Source organism: Chiloscyllium plagiosum, unplaced genomic scaffold (genome assembly GCF_037043375.1).
Source record: "Chiloscyllium plagiosum isolate Xiang-an unplaced genomic scaffold, Cpla_swu_hap1 HiC_scaffold_26, whole genome shotgun sequence".
NCBI lineage: Eukaryota > Metazoa > Chordata > Chondrichthyes > Orectolobiformes > Hemiscylliidae > Chiloscyllium > Chiloscyllium plagiosum.
In genome coordinates this window covers 11754669-11770488 of record NW_028270164.1, presented here as the reverse complement: position 1 = coordinate 11770488, position 15820 = coordinate 11754669, and the positions used below count along the sequence as shown (strand labels likewise).

Sequence of the window (15820 nt, the reverse complement as noted above, 5' to 3'; positions counted from 1 at the left end):
TACATATGTCTGTTTCCTACTAACTAGCAACCCAGAGCTCTCACAGTGTCTCTTTATATAGCATCTAATCAACTTCCTCAGAAATGTTATTACACACTTCTGGAGCAGGTGGGACTTAAACTCGGGTCTCGTGGCTCAGAGGTAGGGATACTACTGTGGCACAAGAGCCTGAGCATTCTCTATTCATATTTAGGGAATAGAAATCAATTAAACTAAATGAAACAATTTAACAACCCCTTAAAGGGCATTGTTTCATTAGGTTTTTTTCTCATTCTATAACTATTTTCTGTCTCCTATATTATTTTGAAATAACCAGAGGAAAGGGAGTACCATAATGAAACTATTCAAACCAAACTGACAACCCGTTAAGAGGGTTCTATAACTAAGGTCAAGTTACAATGTCACGTCTCACTGGAGTTGCGCATTGATAATCAATCTGCCCCTAAAATTCCCCAATTTATTAGTCCTTTAAACCCAGGCTGAAAGAAAGTACGGATCAGTTTTGAAGGATGTTACCAAGACTTGAAAGTTTGAATTATAAGGATAGGCTGAATAGGCTGGGATTTTTTCCCCTGGAGTGTTGGAGGCTGTGGGGTAATGTTATGGAGGTTTATAAAATCATGAGGGGCAAGGACAGGATAAATAGACAAGGTCTTTTCCCTGGGGTGGGGAGTCCAGAACTAGAGGGCATAGGTTTAGGGTGAGAGGGGAAATATATAAAAACGACATGAGGGACAACCTTTTCACACAGAGGGTGGTGCATGTATTGAATGAGCTGCCAGAGGAAGTGGTATAGGAGGGTACAGTTACAACATTAAAATGACATTTGGACAGGTACAGGGATAGGAAAGGTTTAGAGGGATATGGGAGAGAGGGGAGAGAGAGAGAGAGAGAGAGAGAGAGAGAGAGAGAGAGAGTGAGAGTGTGTGTGTGTGTGTGTGTGTGTGTGTGTGTGTGTGTGTGTGTGAGAGAGAGAGAGAGAGAGAGAGAGAGTGTGAGTGAGTGAGTGAGTGAGTGAGAGAGAGAAAGAGAGAGTGCGATACCTACACCTATTGAATTTGACTGTTATTGGAAGTGGGGGAAAGGTGAGGGAACAAAGTGACAATAAGGAGAGAAGTAAAGGAGACAAGACACTTACTTGTCTTCCAGTTTGAAGATGCAGTTCTCAATAGGCACAATCCCTGTCACTGGGTCCTGGAAGGTGGTTGTTCTGTCATTGTGGCTGAAAAACAATGGAAGAGGTTGAGTATTGGTTTTGCATTTATCCTAAAAATCGAGCCAATGTTGACTATGTCTATGCAGTCATTGCAAGCATTAGAGAGCTCAGTAGCTACCATTCAAGTGGATGTGTCTCACTGTGAGACAGGGCTGAGACAAACTTCTACCTGTGTCTGAGAGGGCATGAAGGCAGCCCGGTCCAACTCTCCCTCCGGTGCAACAGCTGGATGGGGAAAGTACAGAGTGTAAGGCTCTCCCAATAAAAGATTGGCTAGAGCCCACGTAAAATCCCTTAGCTGTATGCACCAGAAAATGTGAATGTAACATAATTGTAACTGCAGTTGAAGTTGGGACATCATCCAGTGAAGGCCCCAGAAGTATAGCTAATTAGCATTGGCAATATCGCACAAATTATCTCTTCGCTAAGGAGGTCAATTCAGACCTGAATGAATCTCTTGCCAACACCCTGATGGTGAGAGTTCCCTTGGGTCAAATGGGACTTGAAAAGGAGACGTGCCTGATAACTCCCAACTTACCCCTTGCTGAAGATTTACTCAACCCTCTCAGCCAAAATCAAAGCTACTGATGGATATAGAAACCTTGGTGGCAATATGTTCAGAGTCAAAATCCTGACCCTCACCTCCCAACTTCACCTGCCAGTTAACTCTCTATCCCAACCCACACCCAGAATCTTTAATTACTGGAAGTCCAGCTCCCATTCATTGTCTTTACTACCAACAGTGAGTCACAAATGAAAAAATGGCTTAATACACAGCGAAAGATAGAGATTTGCACCACACTGCCCAGGACTTTGTGTGCTACACTCAAATTAACTGATGTTTAGGGGGACATCCTTGTGAACCTTCTCTGAACTGCCTCCAATGAAATGATACATTTCCTCAATTAAGGGGACCAAAACTGCTCACAGTACCCCAGGTGTGGTCTCACCAGCATCTTGCACAGCTATAGTAAGGCTTTCCCTTTCTTATTCTCCAAGTCCTTTGAAAGAAGAGTCAATGTTCCATTAGCCTTGCTAACTACCTGCTGTACCGGTGAGCTAGCTTTCTGAGTTTTGTATATAAGTACTCCGGGTCCCTGTGTTACAGTTTTCTGCAGTTATTTTCCATTTCAATAATATTGTTCTTTTCCCTTTCGAAATGAACACGTTCACAATTTCCCACATTACACTCCATTTGCCAACTTTTTACTTAGTTTATCAGTAGCTCTTCGTAAACTGTGTGTATTCCTCTCACAACTTGCCTTTCCACCGTACTGTCATCTGCAAATTTGACCACAGTACATTCACAACCTTTCTCCTCATCGTTGACATATATTATAAACAGCTGCAGTTCCAGCACCGATTCCTGTGGAACCCAGTGGTCACCAATCTGAAAATGAACCCCTCATCCCTACTCGCTATTTCTTGCCCATTTGCCAATTCTCAATCCATGTTAATATATCACCCCCAAATCTGCCTCTTCTTCAGTGATCTAATTAATCTCTCCGCATTATCATTTTCTCCCATCATCTTTCATCTCTGTGAACATTTTTAAGAGAATTCTGAACTCATACATGCTGTCTGTGTCTATAAACTTTCATTAACAGCTTCATTTATCTCATGCCTTTCACGTAGTAAATCAACATAAGATACTTCACAAAATGATGATCAAACAAAATGTGAAACAGTCATGTCAAGAGATAGTAAAAGAGCGATAGAAAATTTGGTGATAAAGGTAGGTTTTAAGGTGCAGCTTAGAAGGAGAAGAAAGTGATAGAGTTGGGTAAGCAAAAAAAAATCCAGAGTAGATGGCTCGGGCAGCTGAAGTGGCTGGTTTCTCAAGGATATCTCCTCTAGACTAGGCCTGCAGGAGGTAGTGAGGGAAAGAAAAAGACAAACTAGATCTTGTCCTCTCCAACATAGTGGTCACAGATATGTCTACCCATGCCCCAACCACTAGGTGAGACCACAATCCTCATGAAGAGAAAGTTACCAATGTTGGAATGATTAAAGACTTGGACTTACAAAGAGGCCAGACTAAGATCTTGGAAGGGTATGGGACTGGATGAGGTTACAGAGATGAAGGGACATTGAGAACATGTTTGACCACAACGGTAATCATTTTTAAACTGAGGATTCAGGGACCAATGAGGATACAAATGATGGGTAACTTTTGCCTGCTTTCTGATTGATGCTGTTAGCCTTCACATTTTTCCAGGAGAAAGTAAGGACTGCAGATGGTGGAGATCAGAGTCGAGAGTGTGGTGCTGGAAAAGCACAGCAGGTCAGATGGCATCCGAGGAGCGGGGGAATCACGATCAAGATTCCTAATGAAGGGCTTATACCCAAAACGTCAATTCTCCTGATGCTGCCTGAACTGCTGTTCTTTTCCAGCACCACACTCTCAACTCTACATTTTTCCACTCAGGTATCATGGAGTTTGAACCTTTCACTGCGCAAACGATTGCACTGGCTTAAGTTTCTCAATCCTCTTCAAATCAGCAGTGAATTCTCCTCCATTACAATGAAAGATAAGTTGACATTCTTTGATCTTTGCAGGTACCAGTTGTGTCTCCAGGGGAGCTCTGGCACCTGAATCAGGAGGTTGGGATCGAAGTCTCATTTCAAGCACAAAAGCCCAGGGGTAAGAGCCCGGTGTGTTATTGAGGGACTGCTGCACCCTCAGAGATGCTGTCTTTAGGATGTGATGGACCAAATAAAGTTCCACGGCATCATTTGGAAAAACAGTGGGGGGAGTTATCACCAGGGTCCAGCTAATATTTATTGCACAACCTAACCGTACAGGAAATGGTCATCTGGTTATTATGGTGTCACTTTTTTGAACGAACTTCCCATGCACAAATTGACTGACGTGTTTCGTACATTGCAACAGTTGTGACCACTGTAGTACATCACGACTGACCAAAGTGGCTGGTTCCTGAAGGACATTTCCTCTAGACTGGGTCTGTAGCAGGTAGTGAGGGATAAAAAAAGAGCAACTAGATTTTGTCCCTTCCATCATAGTGGTCTCAGATACATCTACCCATGCCCCAACCACTAGGTGAGACCACAATCCTTGTGAAGAGAAAGTCTCACCTTCATACTGAGGGTACCCTGTTTGGTGATGTGTCGCACTGCCATTGTGCTAAATGAAACAGACTCTGAACAGATCAAAAAGCTCAAAACTAGGCACCCATGAGGCACTGTGGGCCAGTAACAGCAGGACAATATTCAGCCACAATCTGTGCCTTCAAGGCATGGCACAGCCATCGATCTATTACTGTCAAGTCAAGGGATCAACGCTGGTTCAATGAAGCACAGAGGATGGCACGCCAGGAGGGCACGCCAGGAGCAGCAGCAGCAAAGCTAAACAAAATGGTGTCAACCTGTGAAGCTACAACAGAGGACTACTTTTCATGCCAAACTACAGAAGCAACAAAAAACAGAGAGCTACACGATCCCACAACCAGTGGATCAGATCTAAACTCTCAACAGTGCTGCCACATCCAACCCTGAATGGTGGTGGACAATTCAGCAAGTCCTTGCAAGAGCGGCCTCCACAAATATCCCCATCCTCAACCACGGGAGAGCCCAGCACGTCAGTGCAAAGAACAGGGTTGAAACATTTGCAACAGTCTTCAAACAGAAGAGCTCAGCAAATTACTCATCACAACCTCCTCCTGCATTCCTAATGAAGGGCTTTTGCCTGTTATGCTGATTTTCCTGCTCCTCAGATGCTGCCTGACCTGCTGTGCTTTTCCAGCACCATTCTAATCTTGACTCCTCCTGCAGTCCCCCAGCACCACAGATGCCAGTTTTTAGCCCCAATTTGATTCACTTCATGTGATACCAGGAAGCAGCTGAAGGCATTGGATGCTGTAAAGGCTGTGGGCCCTAACAGCATTCTGGCAATAGCATTGAAGACATATGCATCAGAGCCAATCATGCCCCTGGCCAAGCTGTTCCAGTACAGTCCCAACACTGGCACTGACTTGGCAATGTGGAAAATTGCCTTGGTATGTCTGAAAAATAGGGAAATCTACACTGGCCAATTACTGCCCCATCAGTACACTTTCAACCATCAGAACATTGAGAAATTAAGAAGTATTGTCGACTATTCTATCAAGCAGCATTTACAAAGCAATATCCTGCTTCACTCTTAGTCAGTTTACATTCCAGCTCTTGATCTCATTATCACCTTGATCCAAACATGAACAAAAAAGCTGGAGTCTACAGGCAACGTGACAGTGACATGAGAGCAAGGTGAAATCTTGTCAGCTGTTTAGCTATTAATTGGAAGCTAGAATTTCCCTTCAAAACCTTATTGATCCGTACAGGGATCGCAGCAATACAAAAATTGCTCTTAAAAAATGGCAGGCATCACTGTTTGTCATTCCAGGAACAATAACTGCTGGTTACTCACTCAAGAACAAGGTGTGACAGCTGAATCGAACATGGAAGCAGACTCTCGCCTGCTCAGCAACCTTTTAAAAATCAGCCCTGTGTTGTTTCAAATGAGGACACTGCTGCTTTGTTAAAGCTGGGGTTTAAAAGGTCACCAAAAATAGCGATACAGTGATGACTTTGCAAAACAACAATCCCCCCACCCACCCAGTGCAAAAGTCTTGACCTGAGAAGAATAACAGGAATAATCTTTACACCACATCAAATAAAAAAACAATTCCAATTGCAAAATTCTAACTTAGAGAGTCCAGCAACTGGAAAACATTATGCAGTTATTATAAAGATGAAACAACTCCTGAAGTCAGATCTAGATGAATCAACTGCTGGAATGAGTGGTACAGAATGGTTCACTGTCAACTCTTCACCGGTCATTATTATCATTGGCTGCTTGCCCCAATCTGCTGCAAGATTTACACTTTTTCACTTGTTCTATAAACACTTCCTCCATATCCACATGCCTCCTTCACATTGATGGTAATCATCGATCTCGAGCACGTTAGGCATCAAAGATACTTCCATGAATAAAACAATTGTTGTCAGGTTACACAGCTCTGGTGGGATCAATTAGTTTGTTACAGTGTGCCTCAGGTATCATCAACATGTGGGACATCCGTGTCCTGCCTTCACTTTCATTCATCCCAAATTAACACAACCCTATTCTAAACACAACACAACTTCTTAGCAACAATTACTGGATGATGGCCAGGGATCCTGGTTGTTTTTTCATGGTATGATAAATTAGTAGCAATGTTACTGGACTGGAAATTCAGAGACATGAGCTCACATCCCACTGAGACATCTAGCCCATTTAAAATCAATGTACATCTGGAATATAAAAACGTTTGCACCAGTAACAATGACCACAAAACTGTCAGATTGTTATGAAATATACCTGGCTCATTAAGGTCCTTTGGCGAAGGGAAATTTTCCGTCCAGATCATGATCTGACCGTGGTCCCACAGCTACATGGTTGATTCTTAACTTCCCTCTGAAATGGTCCAGCAATAATCAGCTGCATTCAAGAAGGTGGCAACTAGGGATGGGCATTAAGAGTATCACCTTCCGGACTCACTTTTTTCTCCACAATGCTCCATAAAGCATACTTATTTGTGTAAGTTTTCGGTCATCTGACCTAATATTTTCTAATACAGCTCAGTATATACATTCTGGTGAAGCACTTTCAGAAATTTCATTACATCAAAGATGCTATATAAGTTGTTGGTGTCATGCAAATAACACAAAGACTCTTCATCTCTGAGATACTTTTGTCGAGTAATTAGTAAACTATCATACATGTGCACAAACCTGTGCTAAGTGAATCCCCTGGGTCCATTCTTATTCCATATACTGCTTGTGCTTTTGAGACAAGTGTCCTACCTCTTCCACCAAGCATCGTTTAACTCGCTAGCTCCAAGAGAGCTTTGATTTTTGATAGATTTACAACACAGGAGGCACACAATCAAACTCATGGAGTGCATGTGATTAACTTTCAGAGGTTGTCTCTGGTCTCTCCCTGGATGTAGTTTCTACAGTACCTTCTGGCAACCAGTGAAAAGAGGTGATCACCACATACAGGCACAACCTAGCCATCTACAGTAATTATGTGAATCGTGCCGCAGCACATCAGTTAAACATGGATCAAGTCCTCCACTCATTTGAAGGTAATGATCAAGAATGTTGTGTTACTGTAGCCCCAGCTCCATGTCTCTCTTTAGAAACCTGAAGACAATGCATTCAAAATTATAAAATCATGATAGGCATGGCGTGGGTCTTTTCCCTGGGGTGGGGGGAGTTCAAAACTAAGGTGAGAGGAGAAAGGTTTAAAAAGGACATGGGGGCAACCTTTCTACGCAAAGGGTAGCTCATGTGTGGAATGAACTTCCAAGGGAAGTGGTGGATGCAGGTACAGTTACAACATTGAAAGACATTTGGATATGTAAATAAGTAGGAAAGGTTTGGAGAGATATGGGACAAATGCGGGTATGTTGGACTAGTTTAGTTTGGAAACATGGTTGACATGGACTAGATAGACTGAAGGGTCTGTTTCCATGCTGTATGACTCTATAACACTATAAAAGCAAGGCGTACACCACAAGGCAGTGGTAGAACTCCCAACTCCACAATGGAAGGTTGTGGGTTAGAATCATAGAATGATTTATAGAATGGTCACAGCACAAAAGGACGCCATTCTGCCTATTATGACAATACCAACTCTCTGCAAAAAACAAGTAGTTAGGCCTGACTAACCTGCCTTTTCCCAATAGCCTGATCTGCTACTTCTCTTCAACTCATTATCCATTACCCCTTCTGAAAACTAAAACTGAATCTGCCTCCACCAAGGCATTCTCAGGCATTACAGTCCAGATCCTAGCCACCTTTCACTGTATCTTGGTACATGTGACAATAATAAATCCAATCAAATCAAACTCGTTGCACAAAAATAAATTTTGCCCAATTCCAGCTTTGGCCAGGTTCTCCCAGCCATTGCTCACTGGGTCCTGACTGCCTATCAATAGGAACCTCCCTATATTCTCTCTATCTACTCTGATTTTGTAGACCAAAGTATCTTCTTGTGACTGTCTCTGAAAACAGTCCAGCTTCAATGGCCTGTCCCACACCTGAAGAACTCAAGTCCCTCACTGCTGCAATCATTCTTATAAACTGTTCCTGCTAGCTAGCAATGCATTCACACAATGCAGGGTGACTCCACAGTACAGTGCTGAGAGAGTACTGCACAATCACAAGTTCCATTGCTTACACAATGCAGTAAACTGATGCCCCACCTATCCTCATGGATGGATTTCGAAGATCCCATTGCCCATTTGAGGAAAAACAGGGAAAGTCTTCCTGCTGTCCTTTTCAGTACATTACCCCTCAACTAACATCACTAACAGAATATTTGGTCATTACTTCATTGCCATTTGCCACTTGTCGGGTGCAACATTTGCTGCATAGTTATCCATATTGGGACTACTCTTAAAACATAATTAATGTTCATGAAGCATTCTGGAACGGCAAGGTCAGAGAGTCATACAACTTGGAAACACACCCTTCAGTCCAACCAGTCTATGCTGAATATAATCTCAAACTAAACTAATTCCACCTGCCTGCTCCTGGCTCATACGGCTCCAATCCTTTCCTATTTGTGTACTTATCCAAATGTCTTTTATACCTTGTAACCCCATCACCTCCTCAGGAAGTTCACTCCACATATGACCCACCCTCTGCGTAAAAAACTCTCTCCCTTTTTTTTTTAAATCTCACTCCTCTCACTTTAAAAATGTGTCCCCTGATCTTGAAATCACCCATCCTAGGGAAAAGACATTGCCATTAATCCCAGATATATCCTATATGATTTTATAGACTTTTGTAAGGCCACCTCTTAACCTCATGAAGCCAGTGAAAAAAGTCCCAGCCTACCCAGCCTTTCTTTATAACTCAAACATTCCATATCCTGCCACATCCCAGTAAATCTCTTCTGTGCGTTCACTAGCTTAGCATAGTGTTTTTTTATGAGTATTCAGACAACTTATTTTGTTCATCGTCACATTGACATATAAGGTTTCAGCGTCTGCACAAGAGAAGGATCACCATCAACATTAAAAATCACACAACACCAGGTTATAGTCCAACAGGTTTAATTGGAAGCACTAGCTTTCGGAGCGACGCTCCAAATCATGACCATCAACATTGGCCTTCCTCACCTCGAGTGGCCTGGCCAAAATTTACATTTCAAACAATGTCAACAATAAAAGACAATGGTCACATCATCGCTTGCACTGCATGCAACTTGGCTGCTCTTCTTCCAAAATGACGCCGGGAGATCGTACACATCCACCCCGAGCTGCAGATGGAGCAGGGGTTTATCAGCCAGCACTTCTGGCAGAGCGGCACTCCCTTAGTGCTGCACGAGGAAGGTCAAACCTAAAATGACATTCTAGGGGTGGGACTTGAACCCATGACCTTCTGAATCAGTGGTGAGACTGCCAAAATGGAGCCCGGTGACACAGAAAGGATTTTTGCAAAGGTTCAATCTGCCGACAATAAGGCTCTATTGGAGGTTAACTTAGCGAGGTTGTTGTCAGATCACAATCTTTGTGATTCAATGATCAAAGTGGCAGTAACTTGCTTTCAATAATGAGCTTCCCAACAGGCAGGAAGGAGAACAGCAAACTTGCAATTGCCTGAAGAAACAAGAGTCTTGAACTGAAACAGTGAAACGATGGCTGGTTGGGCTACTGCAGAATGATGGGCATTAACGAAACTCCATGCCATTGCTTATCAGGAACTATGGCCGAGTCTCACTATCAAAGTTGTCTTGTTCTACAAGAAATCCTGTGGAGGTAAGAGACTAATCTTCAAGTCAAGGACATTGATGCCACCAGTGAGGGACATGGAGCTGTGCTAATGCTTCGGAAACTGTCTCTGAATGAAATGATACAGAAGATTGACCATCATGAGGATCATTTGTGTTTTCAACAGATTAGACTTTATTGCCACATGTACAAGAATACAGAGGTACACTGAAAAGTGCACAGAGTTGCCATTCTCCGGCATCATCTTAGAACACAACAGTTAGATTTAAAATCAAGAGCAGAAATAATGAATCCGAAACAAAAGGAAAAGAAAACGTCCAGATCATCCCTGAGTATATTGTACAAACATGTGTGTATTTTATGAAACTGTACCGATAAATGTTGTTTTGGAAATTAAACCTTCCGAAAGAAAAGAGATACATGCAAGTTGGAATTGAGGGCAAGTTACTATGGGGAACGTGGAAGAGGACAGAGATGATGGCGACAGGGATTGGTGTTCTTTGGGAGTACGAAACCAGAACGTCCAACATGGAGACAATAAAGGGAGGGAGAGCTGGATGCCGATGATGCACAGGAAGATAACAATGATACAATAACTCTGGCCCAGTTTAAATTCTAACCTGATCTTACACCAATCACCTGGATTTTAAAGATTCTAAAGTTCTGCAATGGCTTGTATTAGAGGCAGGCAAAAACCTAGGGATATTATCGCTAAATTAATAATCCACAAACCCAGCTAATGTTCTGTGAACTCTGGTTCAGATCCCGCCATGGCAGTCTGAATTCGACAAAAAGTCTGGAATTAAGAGTCTGGTAATGACCATGAGTCCATTGTCGAATGTTGGAAAAACCCATTTGGTTTACAAAGAGGACAGCACGGTGGCTCATTGGCTAGCACTGCTGCCTCACAGCGCCAGGGACACGGGTTCAATTCCAGCCTCGGGCAACTGTGGAGTTTGAACACTTTCCCCGTGTCTGCGTGGGTTTTCTCCGGGTACTCCAGTTTTCTCCCACAGTCCAAAGAGGTGCAGATTAGGTGAATTGGCCATGCTAAATTACCCATAGTGTCCAGGGATGAGTAGGTTAGGTGCATTAGCCATGGGAAATGCAGGGTTACAGGGATAGGGTAGGGGGATGGGACTGGATGGAATGCTCTTCCAGGGATTGGTGTGGACTTGTTGGGCCAAATGGCCTGTTTCCACACTCTGGGATTCTATAGATACAGAATATCCTTTAGGGAAGGAACTCTGCCAAACTTACCTGGCCTGTAACTCCAGACCCACAGCAATGTGGCTGACTCTGGACAATTAGGGATGGCAATAAATGCTGGCCCAGCCGGAGCCACCCACACCCTGTGAGTGAATAAATAAAAGAACCTGTTCATACTGACAACATAGTTATCCTTGGGCTTCTATGAAGTGCAATCAGTGCAGCTGTTTTGAAATGATCAAATCCACATCATGTATAATTAACACTTCTGTGTGCAGCATTATTTTGATACAAGGTCCATCATTGGTAGTAACAATGGTGTGGATTTTGGGATGTGGATTGAAAGACAGAGAGTTGGAGATGGCGAATTAAGAGTAACACACAAGTAGTGGCTCACCCATTACAAAATGGTTTGGCTCACTGTGTTATCCTCTTGACTACTAATATATAACAAATATAAGGATTACAGAAGCATATACTCATTTTACAACAACGGCAATTTTATGAGGCTGTGCTTTGTAATCTGTGCCAAGTGGAGAATTACTTTGAGTTGACACCCTTGTTGTAAATACTTGCATCACCAGATCATAGATTTCTGTTCCCATCCCTCACAGCACAAACAATTTGCTCCACTGCTATAAAATATCAGGCATAAGATGTTCCAACAAACTCATGTTCTCAACCCAACACAGGGGCATTCCAGCGAGGGGGAAAGTGAAAGAGAGTTTGGGACTGGGCTATGAGGCTAATTTCTAGGCAACCCCTGCATAGCACAATAAGATGCACTGAAACCCAATGGAAAAGATCAGTTAGAGGGACACAAGGCAAGAGAGTTAGCATGGAGAGCACGAGGGCTCTTGGGGACTCTTGGAGTGGTGGTACAAGGTTTGGTGGTGGTGGGATTTGATAAAACCTCTGAAATTATATTTCAAAGACTTCCAAATCCACACTATGGTTCACGATTTATCTAAGGACTCATGAACGATGAGTTATAGAGAAGCTCTGCAAACACTGGGGGATACAGAGTGATGGTTAACCCTTCCCTGGCACCAATCAGATGAGGGCATCCAGTACATACGCTTATTGCCCTCACCTTTATGCTACACCAGCAACAATTGCTGGCAGTGGGAGTGAGGGCAGGAATCTTGGAATTGGGCGCCGTTCTCCATTTTACAGCTGCATGGAGTTGTCCACACCCTGTGGAAACCTGGCTCTTAGTGATTTAGAGCTGTGTTCCTTCTTTGGATGTCAAGACTTTAGCACTGGGAGTCTCAATGCCCATGCGTGTTCTCAATGCTCTCCGCTGGGGCAAATGTATAAGAAGAGGCCATCTGATTGGTTGCTTCTGCCTTTGCCATTCACATCAGGATGTGGAGGGCCAATGGGTGGGGGAGGCAAGCAGCAACAGACAGCTGCCGGCCTGACCCGGTGAGGTGTCTGAGGCAGGTGGGTGAACAGGAGGACACCTGAAAATTGAGAAATTCTGCCAAAACGAACTAAAACAGAAATCACTGGAGAAACTGAGCAGGTCAGGCAGCACCTACAAAGAAAAAACACAGTGAGAATGTTTCCAGTCCAGTGACCTTTTGGTTCAGAGCTCTGCTCAACATGTGTGATGGTGGAGGTGTGAGGGCCAAGGGATGATTGCTGAGGGTTCCTTAATGAGAGTTTGAGATGAGTCTCCAATGGCCTACCAACCTGCCATCCGAAGCCTCCAAAAAGTAGGCGCATTCTAAACTTAGTTGGGGTTGTCGGGGAGGGATTGGTCTGACTGATGCTGGGAATATTTTATCAGATATCTGGAATAATGGTAGTTAACGGGGCTACACTGCCAGCCCAACATGACAGAGGCTGCTGATTTCCTAACAATCACCTCTTAAGAAAGTCAGAACTCCAGCGGCCTCTAAACCCATCTTTGCAGGGAGCCAGGAACATTCAACACTTTGGTGACGTCTAGCATCAGTTTGGTCACATCTAGCATCAGATCTCTAAATGGTGTGCTACTACAAACCGTGTAGTGTATATAATGGGTTGTATGTTAACATTGTTTAAGGTCCAGTAGTGAAGCCAGACTGGGGCAATCTATGTCTGTATTGGGCAGATGATATTTTGATTGGATACAAGTCATAGAGTCAGAGTCATACAGCACAGAAACAGACCTTTCGGTCCAACCAGTCCACGCCTGGTTGCATAGATGCAACACAGAGCAACGCTACCCAACCTGACCCCCAACAGCCCCCCACCAACTCCTTCACTAGTAACCACGCTGTATGAGTATAATTTCTATGCAGCACAAGATGCTTAACCCCAGCGCAGATGGAAACGAAATCAGCATCCGCAGTTAACAGAACACAGTGTTCCTGAATTCAGGTCATTTCTCTATCCCTAACTTGCACTCGGTATGTGCAGCAAGCACGCACACAGACTTTGCTTGCTTGGGCACGTCAACACATCATAAGCAAACGCACGCAGAATGTTCTCACACATTTAACCATATGCCATCCTGCAGCATTTAAGAGACAGGCAGACAAACAGCTCCTTCCTAAAACCCAACACCACCCTTCGCACACACCACAGCCCCCTCTTCAGAAAAACATACCCCAGGTCCACCCTTGCTAAACAATCTCAGAGAGGCCCACTTGCCTGTTTCATAGGAATACTGCAATGCAGCATTAATGTATAAACTAGTTAATCAGGCTCCGCAGCAGTTACTCTGTCATCATTTTACAGGTACCTACCTCTTCCTCCTGTCGGCCCTGAACTTCAACATTATCTTAATGGCAGAGAACTCCTGCAAAATCAGTAGCCCAGGGTGCTTGCGGTGCCCTTCCGTCCCACGGGCTTGGGATCTCGGGATCATTCCCTGCGCATCCTTATGCTCCACGTCGGAATTCCTCTCCGGAAGACAGGAAGGATGGCAGCTTCATTCTGAAGCTTGGCCCTGGCAGCCTGACAAAGCCTACACCTAGGCAGCCAGCAAGGTGAAGTGCAGGAGACTGAATTTCTTCACGCAGTTTCTTTGCTCAACCTCCCCACACATACACACACACATAGCACCCCCTCCCTCTCAAGGGAGGTTCTGAAGGACACGGGAGTCAGTCAGGTACTGATGGGTTTTTTTTGCGGCCAGCAACCTCTCTCAGTAATGAGGCACTGAGACTTGCCGATAAAGCTATTTTACATTAGCTTGCTGCCTGCAGGTCTGAGCTAAGACCTATTTAATCCTCAACAGTGATCACAAAGCCGTCAAGTGCTGCTGTCTCCTTCAATTTGCACTAATGGATTATTTTGTGAAATGATTTACCCTTTAAATGCCACACCTCCATCACATGGAATTAGGCAAAAGGAATTCAGACATAAAAAATACAAAACGTCAAGTCTTGCCTTTGTGAGATTCACAAAGAAGGTGCTTGAGCAAGGTTAAGCTTTGTAACGAACCCCGAATCTGGGTAAGGCTCACAGCACAGGATGGTAGCAGTAACCCACACTGTTCAGCCAAGCCCTCGTGTTATGAAAAGGCACCAACTTGTTATTCGGATTAGAGTGATCCCAGGTTCAACCCCAACCAGGTGTAAAAGATGCCAAGGCCGTGTCTAAGTGCAGAAGTGCAGGTGGCTTCTCCCTGGTGTCCTGGGCAACATTCACCAACATCTCCCCACCCCCTGCCCTCCCCCCCAAAAAAAAACAGGAAGAGTTTGCCTGGCCCTTGTTCTTTGTGAGAGCTTGCTGTGTGCAAATTGGCTGCAGTGTTTCTCCGCTTTACAACAGGGACGACAGCTCAAACAGTTCTTAACTGGCAATACAGCACCTTGGGATGTCCTGAGGTTATGAAAGACACTACATTAATTCACATTTGTTTTTCTTAAACAGCTGATTACCAGAGTGGTACTGGTGTAACCCAAGTCCCTGGGTAAAATGAGGAAAAGTATTGATGCACAGGTTCACAAGGATCTGCGGAGGACAATGGGGAGGTAACTCATTGACCATGAGACTTCGGAACAGATGAGGCTATTCAGCCCATCATGTTTACTCCACCATTCATTAAGATCATGGCTGATCTGATAATCTGCAAAACTGAAGACTACATTGACCCACACATTGAAGAATAAAGAGTGCATATGCTAGACACACAGGGTGGAAGGTGCTGCCATCCCAGACTTCAGGGATATAAAGAATCAAGCTTTAACTTGATGTTGATGACCTGCTCAGAAACTCTTCGATTGTCTGGTAGGTTTGCTTTCATTATAACATATGTTATACAAGTCAACATTTTGTCGTAATGTGTTACCACTTAAAAGGATAACATTGTAGGATTATAAATCTGTCAGTTACCTGAAAGAAACGGGAGTTGAAAAAATACATACCCAGGGACGGAAGAGGTGGACAGAAGGTGACTAACAACGAAAGAGAGAAAACTAAAGTGAACAGAGAGAGCCCAGAGACAGAAAGAAGCAGACAAAGAGGGAGACACAGGATGAAAGAGACAGGAGAGGGACACAGGCAGATAGAGACACACAGAAAGACACAGGCAGATACAGACACAGGATGAAAGAGATAGAAAGACACAGGCAGATAGTGACACAGACTAAAAAAGACAGACAGACAGACACATTTT

The 15820-nt window shown here is 43.9% G+C and overlaps 1 protein-coding gene across 18 annotated transcripts in view; it reads right to left on the bottom strand.

Annotated features, from left to right (window-relative positions):
- The window catches only part of plekha6 (pleckstrin homology domain containing A6), a 341146-nt gene that overhangs the window by 92619 nt on the left and 232707 nt on the right, over window positions 1-15820 (bottom strand). For 17 of the 18 annotated variants that reach the window (XM_043716433.2, XM_087973474.1, XM_087973473.1 and 14 more), the window contains one exon: window positions 1139-1222. In XM_043716433.2, the coding sequence (XP_043572368.2) occupies window positions 1139-1222 (84 nt within the window). Of the gene's footprint in view, window positions 1-1138; window positions 1223-13943; window positions 14365-15820 lie in introns of those variants that run through there. The other variant, XM_043716434.2, reaches the window with a different exon arrangement.